This window comes from Bombus huntii, chromosome 3, assembly GCF_024542735.1.
Source record: "Bombus huntii isolate Logan2020A chromosome 3, iyBomHunt1.1, whole genome shotgun sequence".
Taxonomy (NCBI): domain Eukaryota; kingdom Metazoa; phylum Arthropoda; class Insecta; order Hymenoptera; family Apidae; genus Bombus; species Bombus huntii.
This window is the reverse complement of record NC_066240.1, coordinates 19,193,239-19,211,058: the sequence shown is the minus strand read 5'-3', so window position 1 is coordinate 19,211,058 and position 17,820 is coordinate 19,193,239. Positions and strand designations below refer to the sequence as shown.

At 31.0% G+C, this 17,820-nt stretch overlaps 4 protein-coding genes across 5 annotated transcripts; 3 read left to right on the top strand and 1 right to left on the bottom strand.

The window, feature by feature from the left end:
• Positions 1-1,857: 1,857 nt before the first annotated feature.
• On the top strand, positions 1,858-4,374 carry LOC126864177 (transmembrane protein 18). 2 transcript variants are annotated; one of them, XM_050615218.1, is made up of 6 exons: positions 1,858-2,176; positions 2,616-2,700; positions 2,981-3,098; positions 3,171-3,225; positions 3,306-3,399; positions 3,490-4,374. In XM_050615218.1, the coding sequence occupies exons 2-6, from the start codon at positions 2,665-2,667 to the stop codon at positions 3,625-3,627; spliced, it is 441 nt and encodes a 146-aa protein (XP_050471175.1). In that variant the 5' UTR covers positions 1,858-2,176; positions 2,616-2,664; the 3' UTR covers positions 3,628-4,374. The 2 variants fall into 2 exon arrangements, with proteins under 2 accessions (XP_050471175.1, XP_050471174.1); XM_050615217.1 differs by lacking the exon at positions 2,616-2,700 and having other exon boundaries at positions 1,861-2,176.
• A 274-nt stretch (positions 4,375-4,648) lies between these two features.
• LOC126864176 (mediator of RNA polymerase II transcription subunit 31) lies at positions 4,649-7,069 on the top strand. The gene is made up of 4 exons (XM_050615216.1): positions 4,649-5,071; positions 5,488-5,577; positions 5,659-5,946; positions 6,485-7,069. Exons 1-4 carry the CDS (start codon positions 5,005-5,007, stop codon positions 6,520-6,522), a joined length of 483 nt encoding a protein of 160 aa, XP_050471173.1. The 5' UTR covers positions 4,649-5,004; the 3' UTR covers positions 6,523-7,069.
• Positions 7,070-7,312: 243 nt separating this feature from the next.
• Positions 7,313-15,953, bottom strand: LOC126864171 (solute carrier family 22 member 8-like). Its single transcript, XM_050615208.1, has 9 exons — positions 15,819-15,953; positions 11,744-13,979; positions 10,605-10,946; positions 9,943-10,190; positions 9,566-9,852; positions 8,857-9,223; positions 8,474-8,715; positions 8,142-8,314; positions 7,313-7,903 (listed from the first exon to the last, which is right to left on the bottom strand). Exons 2-9 carry the CDS (start codon positions 11,876-11,878, stop codon positions 7,595-7,597), a joined length of 2,103 nt encoding a protein of 700 aa, XP_050471165.1. The 5' UTR covers positions 11,879-13,979; positions 15,819-15,953; the 3' UTR covers positions 7,313-7,594.
• Positions 15,954-16,182: 229 nt separating this feature from the next.
• Positions 16,183-17,726, top strand: LOC126864178 (uncharacterized). Its single transcript, XM_050615220.1, has 2 exons — positions 16,183-16,331; positions 16,750-17,726. Exons 1-2 carry the CDS (start codon positions 16,284-16,286, stop codon positions 16,981-16,983), a joined length of 282 nt encoding a protein of 93 aa, XP_050471177.1. The 5' UTR covers positions 16,183-16,283; the 3' UTR covers positions 16,984-17,726.
• The last annotated feature ends 94 nt before the right edge of the window (positions 17,727-17,820 follow it).

Here is a 17,820-nt window from a genome sequence, read left to right as displayed (position 1 = left end):
TACGTTAGAAACGAGGACATTCGGAAAGACCTGAGAATACCAACGGTCAAGGGGGAGATTAGCAGATGTGCAAGAAGGTACAGAGAAAGAATAGCAACGCGCCCGAACCGGCTGGTAGCGGAAACGATCGACACATCAAGCATAGAAAGAAGACTAGAAAGGAAACACCCAGCAGATCTCATAAAGGATATAACCTAACAAACACGAAGATGGTACCCCGCTGGGGGTAGTCCCCCCCCCAAAAAAAAAATTCTACCAAATGTCCAAATCGGACAAATTGTAAATGTAAACAACTAAATAAAAAAAAAAAAAAATAATGGAAGAAGATATCGAATGGAAGAAAAGCGTACATTACAGTTATATTACGTATTTTGACACACGTATTTATTTATTTATGGAGAACTGATAGCCATATAAATGCATTGAATGTACGTATTATACAGAAACATATATCCTAAACATCGTAGATAGTAATTCTTTAATTGCGTTAACAATAATATGAATTTACACGAGGTTCGTTGTTCAAAAAATAATTTCTTTATTTAGAGACCGTTTACCTTTTTACGTTTGCATTTACATTTACCAGGACTAATCGAAATCAACTTATCTTTGTTATTAATCTTAATTTAATTAAAAAATTTCCTAATCGCAGAAGTTTCTCCATTTTTTTCTGTTTTCGAAATCGACGCCCCGATTCTTTTACTTCTAGCTCAGACATAGAATAATCATATCAATACGAATCATAATCATTACGAATTACTGCATTGCATTATTCAGATTACGCAAGCATATCATTCATTCTAAATTCTACATGGAATTAACAGGCTCGAATAGATTTTACATATTTCATCCTTCTTTTTCGTGTTTGTATATATTAACTTACCAATAAAAAGCGTGTAAGTAAGAAAATGCTTCTCATAAATAGAATTATATTGCAAAAAATTGTATTTCTATATTTTTCCTATAATATAGGATTTTTGAAAATACCTTTCTTGTATTTTAAAACGCCAGATTGACGTAGAGCGATTTTCAAATTTTCATTTCGAGTAAAAATTATAAATTATGTTCTTCGTTCTTGCAAAAATAAGTAGATGATCAAAGGGTTAAAGACTATATTAAATTTACCGCATTCACATTTACATATATACATATCTGCATTGCGCAGCACGTGACCAAATACGTGCGAAGAAACTTTTTTCTTCATAGTGTTTGGTAATGCAATCAAATCGATTGTTTACTTTAAAGTAAGCTGAGTATCACATTTTTATACCATTATCCAGAATTAATTTTGTCTTTTGACTACTTAAATTCATGTCTTTACCTACAAACAGAAAAAAAAATAATTACATTATTACAATATCAATTTTATTAAAGGAGTCGTAAGATCAAGTTTTCTATCAACTACTGAATTAATTTACATTTACCGATAAAATATCAAAGAAATCGATTGTTTCGTATGAAGGTAAAATTCGCTCACAAGACACTTTGTTTCCGAGGAAAATAAATTTGTGAATTTATTGTTAAAGTGAAGTCTTAGGTGAACAAATTTTATTCTACATTATCTTCACAGATAGAGTGACCTCCTGCCGATTATTTAATCCTGTCCGAGTCGGAATTAGCCATGCTCAAGTATACTTGATAAATTTCCGAACTCGATTTTCTCGAAAATTAAACCGAAAATGAAAAAGAATTCATTCTATACATTTTTTTTATTTGTCTACGAGGAATCACGCTTTTACATGTTATTCGATCGGACCCGGTATGCACCGCAATGTCGATATCATATCGACGACGGCGAATGCTGTATTTAAATCTGCACCATGCTCATAGATAGCGCTGTATGCACATACGGTGAATTCTCTATGTACGTCTCAAACGTGTAACGTTGTTAAGTTCCATAAAGTCGTGTGTATGCGTCGAAACGAGAAAGACGAGAACAACGAAAGAGAAAGACGGGAAATCGTTCTTGCTACGACTCTACGATCGTTGTTTTTTCCGTGTGTTGCCGTGTTCGCGACATTTATCTACATTTACATTGTTCGTTATTTCCTTTGGCGTCCAAATCGACCAAAAGTAGGTTGTAGTAGGGCGCTGTGGCCCGAATTTTACTAACTACACCATGTCGGAGGATCAAGTCAAATCTCCGATCGACGGTATTCTTCCGTTTTTACAAAGCGTAAGTAACGAAAATTTTACTTTCATTTTTGCTACGTAAGTTCCGTTTTATTCGTCTACGATTGATGCCCCTTAATTTATTTTGTTCTCTGAACGTGTTCTAGTTTTTGAAAGGACGTTCCTTATTTCCCTTTCGTTCTCGATCACTTTCATTTTCAGTACCGCTGGCAAAAAAGTATCAATGTAAAAATACTGACACAAATGTCAACCATTTCGGTCGGTGATTTGATTATTATACCTGCATTTTTCAAGAATTTATTTCGTTATTCGGTCTCGTTTGTATGGCTTGACTTGGGTTTGCTCGCAATAGCAGCTATGAAATACAGAATAAATATTAACTATTGACCGATATTTTCGCCGAGAATTTATTTTTGGTGCATGCATCACAGTTTGCTTATTCGATGCACGGCTTACAAGCCGTTTTTCCGTCTCATTTCTAGATGCGGATAAATTATAGGCCCAGTTTTATATGTCAATCATCAAAGTGACATGTTCCCGCGTTCATTCGTTAAACGTGATTTGGCAGTATGTATAATACACACGAACAGCAGACTCACGTTATTTAATATATATGTACAATGCGACATTATATAAATGTGTAATTATTGATATGTATGTTAAATCGTAACTGTGTAGAAAGTATTTTTGTCTTATTTTCTTAACAACTTACTGGTATTTTGTATACTTGATTGTTATTAGATATTTTTGTTTCATTATATAACATATACCATTGTAAAGAGCATATAAACAAGCAATTTACATATTTGCATTAAATTATAATTCATTGAAGAATTGAATTAAACAGATTGAATGGCGGGATCCATGGCTTGCATTATTGTTAACTTTCCATATTGCTGTCACAATGACTGCATTAATGACAAGAAACCATGCCAATTTTCAAATTATGTTATTCCTTGCTCTGTGTAAGTATATTTCGTATTAAAAATAATTTATTTACTGTACATAGTTATCGCAATGAAGTGTTCATGTTGCAGTACTTTTGGTATATTTCTCTGAAAGCATCAATGAAGTTGCTGCGTCTAACTGGATGTAAGAATCTTTAAATTACTAAGAATTATCATATTATTTTGATAAGTATTTGAGATAATATATTTATTTGATTTTAATAGGCTGTTCTCAAGGCAACAATATTTTGATTCCAATGGGCTTTTTATATCTGTAGTGTTCTCTGTGCCTATCTTGATGAATTGCATGATTATGATTGTAAGTAGATAAAAATGTCCAGTACGTTTAAAAAAACCTATATATATTTTTTTTAATAGTATGTATTGTTTCCACGATTCTCATCTGTAGGCAAGCTGGCTTTATCAATCTAGTCAATTAATGACCAGTTTGAAGAGAGCACAATTGAGGCAACAAGCAAGGAACCGGGAAATGGAAGATGAATCTGTGAACACAAATGGGACTGTTGTAAGAGAAAAGCAAGAATAACGTTCTAGTCCAATAATAAGGATGGAAAACACGAAGTATAAAAATGTAAATTACATACTATGAAACAAGCATTGGCTTGTTTTTACCTCAAATAGCGTAGTATATAACAGCATTGTAAAATTTGGCGAATATTCAACATAGCATTTTTTTTAAAACGTTACTGCCGACAGAATAATTACTGTCATTCATATTGAAATTGACTAGCTCCGCTGTCGGTTGGTTGTCCTTCCAATATTATGTTGTGTATATATAATGATTAGGATGTGAATTCAGAAGCTTGCAAATAATTTATTTATTCAAAATCAACGATGTGCTAAATTGCGGCATGGCACGCAATTTGAAAATTACAAGATATTATATAATTCTCAAGAGAATACTGTTATCTTATATTAAGGTACATTCCAACGGTTCTCTACTTTTATTTTAACGTTGAAATATTCATTATGGATCAGTGTTCTTAAAACATTACCGGTGTACTTACTATTGTAACACATATTGCTTATTGCGAAAACTGATAAAAAAAAGGCATAATTACGTAATAATGGCTCTAGATATATGTGTAAGTATGTATGTACGTGTGAATGAGTATAATTTTCTCAGAACCGAAGTCTTGAAAGATGTAACGAATATATTATATTTACAGTTAAGAATTTCTTGTGTTGTACATTTGTGTAAATGAACAATTTCTTGTCGTTGCAATATTTAACGCGTAATTAAATTTAAGTAATAAAGTATTTCTTCTTAATATTGCGTATTTCTCTTTTTTTGTATCAATTTTCTATCAATAATGTCATTATTTGCTTTCAAACTTAATTCTGATATACCCAAATATTATCGTAGGAGCAATAATAAGATGTAGCATAGATTTAACACGTAGTAATTTTTTAAATCAAAAACCAAACCAAGGATTTCTTGTCATTTCCTGTATTACCGACTCATTACAAGATTATGATACCAGATAAAGTTAGAGATGATTAGGCAGATCGCCGGTGCTTATGGGCAAAATTGTGCACAAAACGCGCCGGAGAAAGAAACGTGTGTATAGTTCGTCCATCTGATCGCTAGAGGCAGTATTTCATGGACCGTACATTTGGCTGAATTTCGCGCATAAGTATCAGCCATCTTCCCACTGGTCTCTTTTACAACACGGTCGTGGTTACAACTTACAATACAATACGACTCACCTATTTTGAAATAAGCTCCGATATGTATACGAAAATCTTAAGAACCGTAAAGAATTGTAAAAAAACTGCTCCGGAAATCTGTACAAACGTTTCAAAGAAATTTAATTATACGTCGTTTTCTCTATCATAAAGAAATTAGTGTTTCCATAACCAGTGTGGTTGAAAATAATCGACAGTTACGAATTAATGTACTATGAACCGTTTGGATGATCCTCCGGGTCTCATGAAAGGCAGAAAACCATCTTTCATTGGAATGAACGGTATTTTTCATTACGTTCTTACCATTCTTAAAATTAATAAAGTTTTTCCTTCTCAAAAACACTTATCGTATTATTATTTTTCCTTCTTTCTATTAATGCATGTATTATAATTGTAGAATGAATGACATTCTATTAAGTCAAGTTTTATTTTATTAAGTTATTAAATTGGAAGAGAAAATTTCTTTCATATTTATATACTTTAAAATTAAATTTTGGGAGATATAATAGTCGTAATTTACTTGTTCTTTAATAATTTTTAGGTTAGATTACTATACATAAAGTTTAGTTATTAAATCGTAATTTAGTCTGAATTTTAATTTAAGTGTTAGTTTATGCTGAAATTAAACGTAGGTAATTTATTATATATTAGGTGTAGAGTACAATACTTTTTATTAAATGCATAATTTGTTTTTCAGGAGGCCCAGAAACAGACGATCAACAACGCTTAAGATTTCAAGTTGAATTAGAGTTTGTTCAGTGTCTTGCAAATCCAAATTACTTAAATTGTACTTTGGACAATGAGCAGTATATTTGTTATAATAACCAATGTGATCGTTATGATAATACTAATAATTATTATTTTTCAGTTTTAGCACAACGTGGATATTTTAAGGATGCAACATTTATAAATTACCTTAAATATCTGTTATACTGGAAGGAACCAGAATATGCAAAGTATTTGAAATATCCTATGTGTTTGTATTTCTTAGATTTATTACAATATGAGCACTTTAGAAGAGAAGTAGTAAACTCTCAATGTACAAAGTTTATAGATGATCAGCAAATTTTATTATGGCAACATTATACCAGACGTAGAACAAGACTGTTACAGACTGCAGCAGAGCAAACACAACATGCAAATCCTCAGAATAATGGTATTGTACAACCTAAAGTTCCTTGAGTAATATATGAGAAACTCACTATTAAATGGGTCCATGAGAACTACAATATTAAAATAGCGTTATATAATGTTGTCCACAACTGTAGTTCCTTATCAGAATTGTTTTAGTTATGTTTTTTGGCTGTGATAAGTCATAAATAAAGTACTTTTCTATGTTCTCAATATATCTGTGATTACACTTCTCCCTCTTTCCTACTATCTGTTGCTATATCATTTATTCATATATCATTTATTAGGAAACTTAAAAATATTTAATACTATACTTAAAATAATAGGTGTGGAAATAAATTCTATCCAACAATAAAACTTCCATTTTGCATAAAAATCTGAAAGAATTTATTCATGCACCTAATAATTATAAAAAGACATTTTTATAAATAAAGAAACAATCTCTCTTAAATAAACGAAGAACATTATAATAATTCCAATAATAATAAGTATCGAGTTTAGAGAAGTATAATATTGTAAACATTCTGTGAAAACAAACTGAAATAAAGGCCCTCCACTTGTAGAATCTGATTTTGGACGAACGATGCTGAAACATGAATAGCTGTTCATAAATGTTTATGACTCTTTATGCTTCAAGACTGGAAAAAAAGGGAAATTATCGAAGACAAGGATAGAAGATGCGAATTTTAATGATTTTAGTAAGTCCATTCTCTGTATTCATTTATAGAATTTAATTCATCTTGAAACATTGTACATCTTTTACATAAAGCTTTGTATAAATAAAACTTTTTTTTACTAAAAGATGACAATAAAAGAATATATTTACGACAGAGTACTGTAAAGTATGTATATATCTGTATGTTTCAATAATTATTATGTAAAACTAATCTATCTTTACAATACTCAATTCTTATATTGAAGTTATTACAAGTAAATGCAAACTTTGGCACCTATTAGACATATAGATATATACAATTATTAATATAATATTGATTTCTAATTAATAAAGAGAGAGAGAGAGAGGAAGTTTGATATTACTTCCATAAAATTTTTCAAAATTAGTTTCATAATTGTATATACAAATATATTTATTTAATATACGAATTGTAATATATCTAAAAGAGCTAATAAACTATTACGCTCCGTTATTTCAGCCTCTAAACTGCAAATATTCAGAAATTTATATCACTCACAATTCATTGTCTTAACTTTTAAGCATTATATAAATTTACTTTATGGTAGGCAGTGACAACTGATTGTATTGTAATTTTTCTAAAATTCTAAATACTGAACTTAACATATAATAAATATTTGTCAATATAAACTATTAGAAAATTCTAATATACGTGAAGAATATAATACACAATGATACATGATTATGAAAACAGCTATAAATTTATAAAAAATATTATATTATTTTTCACCCTTGCAATTTAAATTCATATATAAAATATTTTCTAATTATAAATTAAATCATTATTTTAAATCCTTAATTACACATAATCCAACTCAATAAAAGATATCATTAACAATAAATCTTTGCGATAAATAATACAAAATAATCACATTTTGCAACGGAACGTCAATAATCATAATGATCGTCAAACTGTCGGTTATAATTCATCGATATAAAAATGTGGCATTAATTTCTTCTATATAAAACTTTAAAAATTTCATTCAGAATTTTTATTTTCCGAGAAATTCACTAATATACCATTTCCTGCGTCCACCCAATCTTCAGAGAATAATTTTGCTCTAAGTATCTCCCGTTCTGAAGCATCTTCAGTAGTAGATGCATCTTCATTATTTAAATTCTCATTATTCTTCTTTTCTCTCCTTTTTACAGTCAACAATTCGGAATCCTCTATCGCGTCAGGTAAAACTTGACTTAAAGTTTCTGGTAAAATTAAAGCAACTACTCCAGATCCTAAGCAGAGCATTCCAATTATTATTAATGGAATGGTTATTGGAAAATGCTCTCCCTAAAAAGGAAAATTGTATTCGTTGTTTTATGCCATGTGAATTTATATTTTTTTAAATATAATTTTTTATTTAGCTTAACATTTTATTTAATTTTTTAAATAATTTATTTCACATACTCGTGTTGAAGTAGAATATTTTAGAGAGGAAGTAAAAATTCGTATTGCATTGAATTTAATTTAATAGTAGTGATTTTATACGTTCCATTTTAATTCTAAAAACACAGTATGCAAATCTTACCGATAGTATGTGTGGCGTGCACAAACTGCCAATTTTCGCGAAAACGGTGCACAAGCCTAAGCAGGTTCCTCGCACAACAGTTGGAAATATCTCAATCGTATACAAATATGTTATGGAAACGGTACTCATCACTGCTACTCTTCCGAGCAAGGACATAATGGTCTTCATGAGATCTACAAAGATGATATACAAAATTAGTAAGAATCTACAAAGTAGGTACTTATATCGAAAATTAATCAATTTTTTCAATGTATAGTGTCTACGCTTTATATGTTACAGAAATTTTAATATACGTATTTTAATACGAAATATTTCTCGTTACAATCACGTACTGGATGTAATGGTGGAATTTGAAAAGATAATTATAGCTGCAAAAAAGATGCAAATTGCACCAGTAATTGATTGATACGCTGACATCGGTAGTCGTCTGCCATATCTAGACAATATGAAGTAGAGAAACACGTAAGATGCAATTTCTAACGCTCCTCCTAGCGCAAAAGTGACGTGTCTATTGATCGCCCAAAGATTCGGCTCGAGCGTCATGAAGACATAACACGCTATAGAAGACGTGAACCTAAGACAGATAATATGAATTACAAGTTTAAAAAACTGTAGTATTTATAAGAACAAATTCGCATAAATATTCACAGTCTAATTATATGAATTTATATTAAGAATATAATTTTGAAGTGGTCAAATTTTGAAAAATTTTTACCATTGATAAATGATCACAATGCCATATTTTTTTAACAGCTTGGATTTAAATAGTTCTAACAATTCTTCTTTCGTTTGCGCGTTACTAGATTTTTCTTTGACTTTGCTAAATTTCTTCTCGTCATCCTTATTTGACATTTCTTTTTTCGCTGGGGTACGTAGCTCTACGATGTCGTAAGTATTTTTCATGGAAAGTCGTTGATTACCAGCAGACTGTGATATCGATTTCGACTTCCGATGGCTCTTCGACTTCGATGGACCATTCCTCTTATTTGTTTCTCCATTCTCACATTGTGCAGAGTCCGGTTCCGATTCCGTTTTAGGCAGCTTACTTTCCAAGTATTCAGATATTTCTCTCAAACTCGTTTCTAAAAAGTGTATATACGTATTAATATAATGTACATTTTTAATAATAACGATTCATATTTCCTTCATCAAAACGATATTGGTTCCAATCTAGCGAATATTTCCAATATAAATTTTTTATCATACTTGAAATTATAAAAGGAGACTTATATTAATACCATATTATATTATTGAGTGGTAACATAAATTCACCCTGTTTTTATATTTATTATATAAATGGAGAAAATGGGCAGAATATGTTACAACCCAATATATTACATTGTACTATCATACATTATACCTTGTATAACATAACATGCTAAGAAAACAATAGATAGAATTTTTCAACAATTTTTGTCTTTTACTTTGAACTTTTTGTTGAGCCGCATCCGTGTTGCTATTTAGTAAATTCGCAGCTTCTTCTTTCACTTCGCTATCGGTTTTCGATTTCTTTAGGTCTGCACACGAAACACGTGACTTTCGTTCCGGTTTAACCGGCGTCGCGTTCTCGGAAATGTTTGTCTCCGTTTTAACATTTTCCCTTCGCGATCTAGTGCAACAGAGATTGTATTTCGTGATGCGTTCCACTGCCATATCTGCTTCCGTGATTTTACCCTTTGCTAGTAGCCACCTTGGTGATTCTGGTATTATCCTGAAAGCAATATCTATTATAGTTTCCCAAAAGATGTATTTCAATACTAAAATCTTATTTTTCATTCTATTAAAAACAATAATAATCTACCAAATGTAGAGCACAGTTACAGCAGTGGGAACTGAGACAGCTAATTGTAAAATTCTCCAATCGGGTATAACGTAACTAAGTGCGGCTAAGAGCATCAAACCAATAGCCCACGCAATTTGCATAACTAATGCAACGAAAGTCCGTGCTTTCACAGGAAACAGTTCCAAAGAAAGGATGTACGTCGAATTTTGTAGACCCTGAACAAAAACTCCTTGTAGTCCTCGAAGAGCCAGAAACGTGGGATAATTCTGAAATGGACACTTTATTCAGCAAGAAAAAGGAAATTGTTCTCGTCAAGTTGGTATTCAACGACTGTTTATTTCTTTCTCGTTTTACTTTCCATATCGAACAAAAGATTTAATTAACACAATACATTTATTTGATTCATTATTCCACTTATATGCATTCAAATAGATTTTTAATGTAAATTAAGAGCGAAATAACGTATCAGTTTCCTTTTTTTATTTGAATACAGTTAATTTTTATCTTCTGTTATCATTTTCAATAAATTATAAAATTTGATAGAATATCTAAAAAAGAAATTTTGATAAAATCTCCAATTTACTTCATTTTTGACATAAATTAAGAATTAAGTTAAAATTTACTTGTTCGTTTTCTTCATAATTTTGAATTATTTCGTTTAAATTGAAAAATGTCTATACCTGCACAACATATAGTGCGACAGCCATCGTGCCCTGAGTATAAAGGCAAATCGCTTGAACCGGAAGTCTTCCTATTCGATCTGCTAAAAGTCCAGCGATACAAGCGCCCATTAAAACCCCGACGTAATAAACTGTCGGTCCAAGAAACGTCAAATACCGTTTCTCACAAACTAAACTCCATTCTGTTACTACGCTATTTTCTCCGAATTCAGTTGCAAATTGATACTTGCTGAAGCACAAGTCTGTACTCGAAGATTCCTTAAGACCGGAAGTCTCGTTAACTGCAACAGTCACGTTGCCAAGCTCTTGGCAACCATATATTCGTTTCGTTCCATTCTTTGGCTGTAATATGCAAATGAATCGTTTTGTAAAATTTTAACTAAGTAGCTGATGCTAACTAAATAATTCAATATTTGTTCGACACTGTGTTAGACATTAAAACATTGAGAAATGAAAATTAGAGAAACTTCTGTTTAGTAATTTCGTTTACATAACACTGCGAAAATAATGATTAATTACATAAATACATATAATTTCATATGCAGGACGATAAAAAATAGTCAAATTTCTATTTACATAAATTAGTTTCTTACATAAACAACAATAAGAAAACTAATAATAAGAGTAATTAATTATATAATTAATTATGTAAATTTATGAATTGATTTTGCGTTTTTGAGTAAGTTAATGAATAATTTGAAATTCAAAAGGAGCCTCAAACTTCGCAGAAGACAAAAGTTAGCGAATTATTCGAATTAATAATTCATGACATTTCTCAAGATGTATGTTCCTCATTCACCAGTTGAACACTCAATATCTTACTGTTTTATTTGGAATAATTTATATACGTGAGAGAATGATAGAGAGTAGTTATGCAGAAATATTATTCAAAACTTTGTAAACTAAAGCAGAACACATACGTAAATAATAGTAAATGTCAAACATTTCTGTGATTGTAAATAAATGAGTCACTTGAATTTAGGTCAAAAGAGTGTTAGAAAGAATGAATTATAACAATCACTATTATAATACATATGTACCTGCCATATAATTGATCAAATTAATAAGCTATGAAACGTATATAAGATATAATTAATGAAAAAAGAAATACCTAGATAACTGAGACAAAAGAAACTTACCTGACAATAAAATTTAGGCGTATAATTGTGAAACACCGGGAGCGCGTGGCTCATTGCAACGATGACATAATTGATGCCAAGTAACAGCACGATGACTACTTGAAAGCATCCAACCTTTACTTCCTCCGCATTCATTTCTTCAAACAATCCTTTACCAATTCTGTATTTCACAGGATATAAATCACGAGAGATGATAATCACAGAACAAAATTGAATAATAATAGTGTCTTAATAAATTCACAATTTATCATACAATTCACAAATGAACAATGATAGTCCAACCAAGTGAAGAAATCAATACTGAAATTCCTATTACACGAAGAACGATCCACTTCTCCATTTGTAACGCGAAAATACGAAATGAAATGAAAAAGAGAGTAAAGAAGAGAAAGATATGTGTAAGAATGAGATTTTACAGAGTTAAAAGAAGTTTGATAAACGCATGTCGCTGTGAGAAGTGACAAAATGGAAATTCGTGGCAACAAGTGAAACTTGTCGCGGAGCCCGAACAAAGTGTCATCGGTGAGGGTAAAGCACGCACTAACAGAGACGGGGTCCTCTCTCTCGAAGGATAGCGAGGAACCGATTCCTAGCGCTGAATCAGAGAAGGACAGAAACCCGTGCTATTGTTTTACGCTTGGCGACACGTATCCCATTAACGCACGCACGTCACGAGAAAACGATCTTCTGTCAATAATAATCGATTTTTAAATTGACGTAATATGAATTTTGTATTTCTGGGAAACACGGTGACGTGGCCGCTACTTCCGGAGTCTGAATGGGATGCAAGAAGAATCATAAGAGTCTGTGAAGATAAGGAAATATGTTTCTTTTCGTATACGTATATATGATTGGCTGAAAATCCGAATGGTGTAAGTTAGATCATTGATTTTTTATGTAAAATAGTTTTCTGCGTTTATTAGCATAAGAAATTCATCATGTTTGTATAAAACATAATGCCTAAATATGTGAATGTACATTCGTAATTTACATGAATTATCTTAATTCTACATAAATATCCGTTTACTATAATAATCGTATTACTCGATTAAATATCATTCATATAATTTGTACTGCAATCTTCTATCATTTAATTCATATAATCATTCACAATCTTAACTTTATAATAAACATCGTATTATTCGATTAAAAGTCGATTAAAATTGCAGCATTCGTAAAAAAAGAATCGTATTATTCATACAAAAGAGATACAACATTTTCAAGAGAATGTGTAAAACAGCATCAAGAAATGTAAAACACATAGTATTTACATGTCGTCCAATTGACACGCGCAAATTCAAATGCATAAACTGAAATAATAGGCTGACTGGGTCTATGAACTCTTAACGCGCGTTTACTTCATTCTATGTTCACCTGTATAGGTTGCAACAGAAAGTCTCGTTGATAGGTATTGATCGTTTCATTTTATTCTATCGTTTTTCCCAGCAAAAATCTTCCTTACGGTTGAATGCACGCAGCATTTCAATCACCGATTTACTATTTGCTTTTCTTACATAATTTATTATCCACTTTGTAGTCCCTGCCCTGATTAATTATGTCTTAATTTACTGTTAATAAGATTTAAAACAAAATTAACAAGTTAGAAGCAATAAATTTTAAACTTCTTCCTTATGATTTTATAATTTTTCACTAAATAGGATAATCAGATGACTTGTAATTTGTAATACTTGTAAAACTATTAATATCAGTTTGATTGTGCAAAAAGACCTTGATCAAGCCCTTATTTAAATTCAAAATCAAACGAAACGTCAAAATTCGATTTCAGAAAGTTCCAAATAAAAGAAAATTAAAATTCCAAGCAAAAAGATACGTTCTTAGGTTATGTTTCCATGCAAATACATTTAACAACGTGCCCTGACAATAAAATATAAAACCCTAGGAAGATCTTAAAAGACCAGCAATCTCCGGCTTGATCAGAACGAAATTAGTATCGCGTCATAAATAAATGCACAAACAGTTGAGAAGGCATAAAAACCTATCCGGTGTCGTCTTCTTACCATGCCATACTTAGGACACGGTTATCTTGATGGAGGGGTACCAATCATCATAGTCCATGCGACGGTGTTTCCTTCGTTTCTGGAACTGTTTCTGTATGCGAAGAACATCACGTCCGGTCCCGAGCGCATCCTGCCTTTCATTACAAGCTCCCCGTGTTCGCCCAATCGCCGATTCCAAAGGAAACCCCAGCTGAATCCTCCTGCTGGCTGTCCTTCGTCTTTCACCGCAAATCGAACCTTGTCATTAGCATCGTCGTCGAGGTGATCGTACCTCGGCCATTGTCACAGCCGCTACTTCTGAACGACTTTCATTTCCATTCAATCGTTTTAAACCAATCGATTCTCCACTATGTTGGTGATCATCTATTTCTGTCTATTGATACATGCTTGATGGTTCCAGAGGATGCATTAACTTGAGATGGAAGAAGTACTGGATAGATAAAAGTGAAAGTAGGAAAGTTTTATATTTTTTATATTCACGCTGCTGATTCATCTTTCACCATTGAATTATTATTATTGTATAGAGATATTTTATAAGTCACAAGTTACAAGTTACTAGTGCTAATAAACCATTATTATTATTATTTCCATTATTTTACAAATTTTAAATATCGATAAATTTATCGATATTTGATATATAAACCCGTAGTAAAAATTTTCAAAAAATAATCTGTTAACATTCATTAACTCTATTCTTTGTCCGACAAACCTACATGGTAGACAGGTAAGACTCATTATGACGACAAATGATTGAAGAACAATTTAACGATCGCAAACGATTGAATGGTAATGAAACCACCATTCTAAGCACAATCAATAATGGTATAGTGACGACAGTGAACCATAAAATTGACCACGCTTACAGATATCGATCGAATGAAAATAAAAAGTTATAAATAATTTTATGGTCTGTCACGTATATTTACATTTTAGTTCATACATCATTTTTTCATATATAATTTTTTATGATATATTATAAATCTATACTGATCATATGAAAATTACAAGAAAAAACAATTTTACAATTTATTACGTTATCAATTAATTCTATATTAGCAAAATTGTCTTTATATTTGGTTTTAGAGGTAAGCGTGTATTTTTTCATCCTTTTCAAAATTTTCAAGATATTGCTCATCATAATGTTACAATATCGAAGATTGTAAAATATTGCTTGCTTAGTAATATCTTTATATCTTTCATTTCCGTAAAATCATAAACATGTACTTATCATGCTTTTCTCTTGTGATTTCTATACATAAATATATATTAATATGTATATATATGTATGTACATAAATATATATGGAATATTTAATAGTTCATTATTAAAAATTAAAACACTTTTTACGTTAGACAACAGTAATAGAAAAGCAACAATTCGTGTCAGCAATAATACCCATACTTCAGGCCAAATTCTTGAATCGTTTTTAATATGTAATATCCTCACGTTCAGTTCAATTCTTGGCATCAAACGAAGCATAAACACACATTTTAGATTATAGGTCTTACAATGTGTAAATGGTGAGTCTGTGTTCATTTCAACCAAAAACCGTTTTTCATTAATGTATGACGTTTTTGGTATTCTTCGTATTAATTTCCTTATTCTTATTAGTTATATTACATTCAATATAACAATTCGTTTTTTAGATGGTAATTTAACAAGAGTTACTAAGAAAATTATTACAAATATTTTCTTCCCTATATTAATGTCAAATATCAATGAAATTTGAAATTTATAAAACGACTATCGTTTCCTAACAGCTACATATATACTAGCCTTTAGGACAATATGTAAAATGCATACTTTGACAGACTAAGAGAATGCTCATACAATAGCTCCAAGAAGTTTTTGCACACCACCATATTTGTTACAGTATTTACATACTATTAATTAGATCGAAATATATTAAACGTCGTATCATGTACTTTAGAACCTGATAAAAAGATCATTCACGCACCTTGCTGCCTGCCATTTAGTGATTTCACTATCCTAGTTATTAGTTTTTATGAAAGTGCAAATACTTTTTGTTCCCACTGTACATATTCATAAATACTTACATATGTATATCTTTTCTTTCACGCGCTCAATTCGAATAGATCCTCTAACAGCCGTAGCCGTGACTATACACACAGTGGGCCAGTGGCCGAGCACGTATCGCGTAACCTGAAGAGATGGCCTGGATGCCTTTTTTCGTCGTGTACCGTTAGCGTAGAATAACTTCTGCGATCATGCCACTTATTTTACTTTGTCCCCATCGTTCACCTGTTCGATTGTATGTTACGACCTGTGCTCTATTAGCATCAAGGTTTAACGAGAATAGGAACCGAACGAGTTTCTCCCGCGGAAACGTTGTTCAGTCCAGTTCTCGTTGCTCACTCTGCGTGGTCAGTTGAAACGATCCCATCGATACTTACAAACGAATCGGCGGGAAACGAAACATAAAATACAAAGAAAACACATCAACGATCGTTAAGGCATTCACTGATATTCGCAGGAAGTGATTAATACATCGGAAGTGCAAGATGAGAGTTACGCTCGCCTTAGCTGTAATCCTCATTGTTTGTATCAGCGTAAGTAATCCCTGAATATACTTAATCTTCATATAATCGATAAATTAATTGTGACATCAGAATGTACGTTCCCGCTATTTGTTAGTCATCGATCACGGGAAAACGTGATCGGACATTTTTATTTGGTTAAAGATTTATTTAATCACTTTAAAATTATTAAATGTGTAGACAAAAAATATAAATCCCAGAAGTAATCAAAATTATAATTTTGTATAATCATAAGAATTTATTTCTTGTTTTATACATTTGTAATTCCAATTAAATGTTTATTAGTAGCATCTAATAAAAATTCAGATATCTTACATTAGTGTACAATTTTACGTAAAAAGTATAGATATTTTTTCAAGAAATTATAATTTAATATAATGATTCTTTCCTTTACGAGTTCGTAATAATTTCTCTCTGTAATGCTCGACAGATTCAATGCGTCGAGAGCAAAGTAAAGAAGACAACACAGTTGTCTCTACAAAGCAAAGAAACGAACGTAGTGAACTTCATGAGATTACTCGTGATGAGACTTGTGTTTGGAGTTGCATCGGCGATGGGTCTCGGTGAAAATTTGTCCGGTGTGCTCGGAGGGATTTTCGTACCTCCTGGAGCAGATGATTACAGTGACTATGCCGATGATGATTTCATATCAGATTTGTTTTAATAATAGTGCACGTTAAAGAGCAATTCGAACATACAATTGTGAACATCAATTGGTTCGAATTATGATCTTGCATTTGATTCTGTTTCGTCCTAAAATTGCTGCACAAAGTCTCAACCAAAGTGTATGTATATACTTGCGTTTTTATACCGTTATTCGTCATATTTTCCGTATACAACACTTGAAATATGCAATAACCGAAGATACATCATTAGCGGTCTCTACTATCACCTTCTGTTTTATTATTGGTAATGAAAATACTTCTGATTCGAACAACTTAATATTTTTATGTGCAGAAATAAAGATATATTGTTTATTCTTATCTTCAAATAATTACACTTGACTATCTTTAGAACATTTAGTTAAAGTGAATTAGAAATTTTGGTTAATTTATTCTAAATTTAAAATTAATTCAACATTTCTCTTAATATTTTTACTAACTGAATCTATGACTAAATCTATTGTATCACACTTCTTATGACAAACAGTAATTATTTTATTATTATTTGTAAATAATATTATATTATTTATATTTATTATTTATTTATCAGCATAATTATGAAAAAATGAAACCTTGCGTAAAAAGGCGTCTTATATTAAATATGTAATTTAAACTGCTCTTTGTACATATTAAGGTTTTAGTGAAAAGACAAATCGCTACTTTTATTTGTTTTCTAATATTACAAAATTATGTACCTAAAAATTGTTTAATTTAAAAATAAATTGAAAATTATGTTCTTAGATAATTATGTAGGTGAACATTTGTGTTTCTTGTAAGATTTAAAAACAAAATAGATTATCAAAAACAAAATATACATATACATTTTATAAATTATTTAT

Bases quoted from the DNA above. Each gene is read 5' to 3' on its own strand.
- LOC126864177 (XM_050615217.1), top strand. From the start codon at position 2,120: ATGTCGGAGGATCAAGTCAAATCTCCGATCGACGGTATTCTTCCGTTT. The intron at 3,226-3,305 runs GTAAGAATCTTT...TGATTTTAATAG, and splicing joins GTTGCTGCGTCTAACTGGAT to GCTGTTCTCAAGGCAACAAT. The intron at 3,400-3,489 runs GTAAGTAGATAA...TCTCATCTGTAG, and splicing joins TGAATTGCATGATTATGATT to GCAAGCTGGCTTTATCAATC.
- LOC126864176 (XM_050615216.1), top strand. From the start codon at position 5,005: ATGAACCGTTTGGATGATCCTCCGGGTCTCATGAAAGGCAGAAAACCA. The intron at 5,578-5,658 runs GTACTTTGGACA...ATTATTTTTCAG, and splicing joins AAATCCAAATTACTTAAATT to TTTTAGCACAACGTGGATAT. The intron at 5,947-6,484 runs GTATTGTACAAC...CTCCACTTGTAG, and splicing joins TGCAAATCCTCAGAATAATG to AATCTGATTTTGGACGAACG.
- LOC126864171 (XM_050615208.1), bottom strand. From the start codon at position 11,878: ATGAATGCGGAGGAAGTAAAGGTTGGATGCTTTCAAGTAGTCATCGTG. The intron at 10,947-11,743 runs GTAAGTTTCTTT...TGCATATTACAG, and splicing joins CGCCTAAATTTTATTGTCAG to CCAAAGAATGGAACGAAACG. The intron at 8,716-8,856 runs GTAAAAATTTTT...TATCTGTCTTAG, and splicing joins ATTGTGATCATTTATCAATG to GTTCACGTCTTCTATAGCGT.
- LOC126864178 (XM_050615220.1), top strand. From the start codon at position 16,284: ATGAGAGTTACGCTCGCCTTAGCTGTAATCCTCATTGTTTGTATCAGC. The intron at 16,332-16,749 runs GTAAGTAATCCC...AATGCTCGACAG, and splicing joins TCCTCATTGTTTGTATCAGC to ATTCAATGCGTCGAGAGCAA.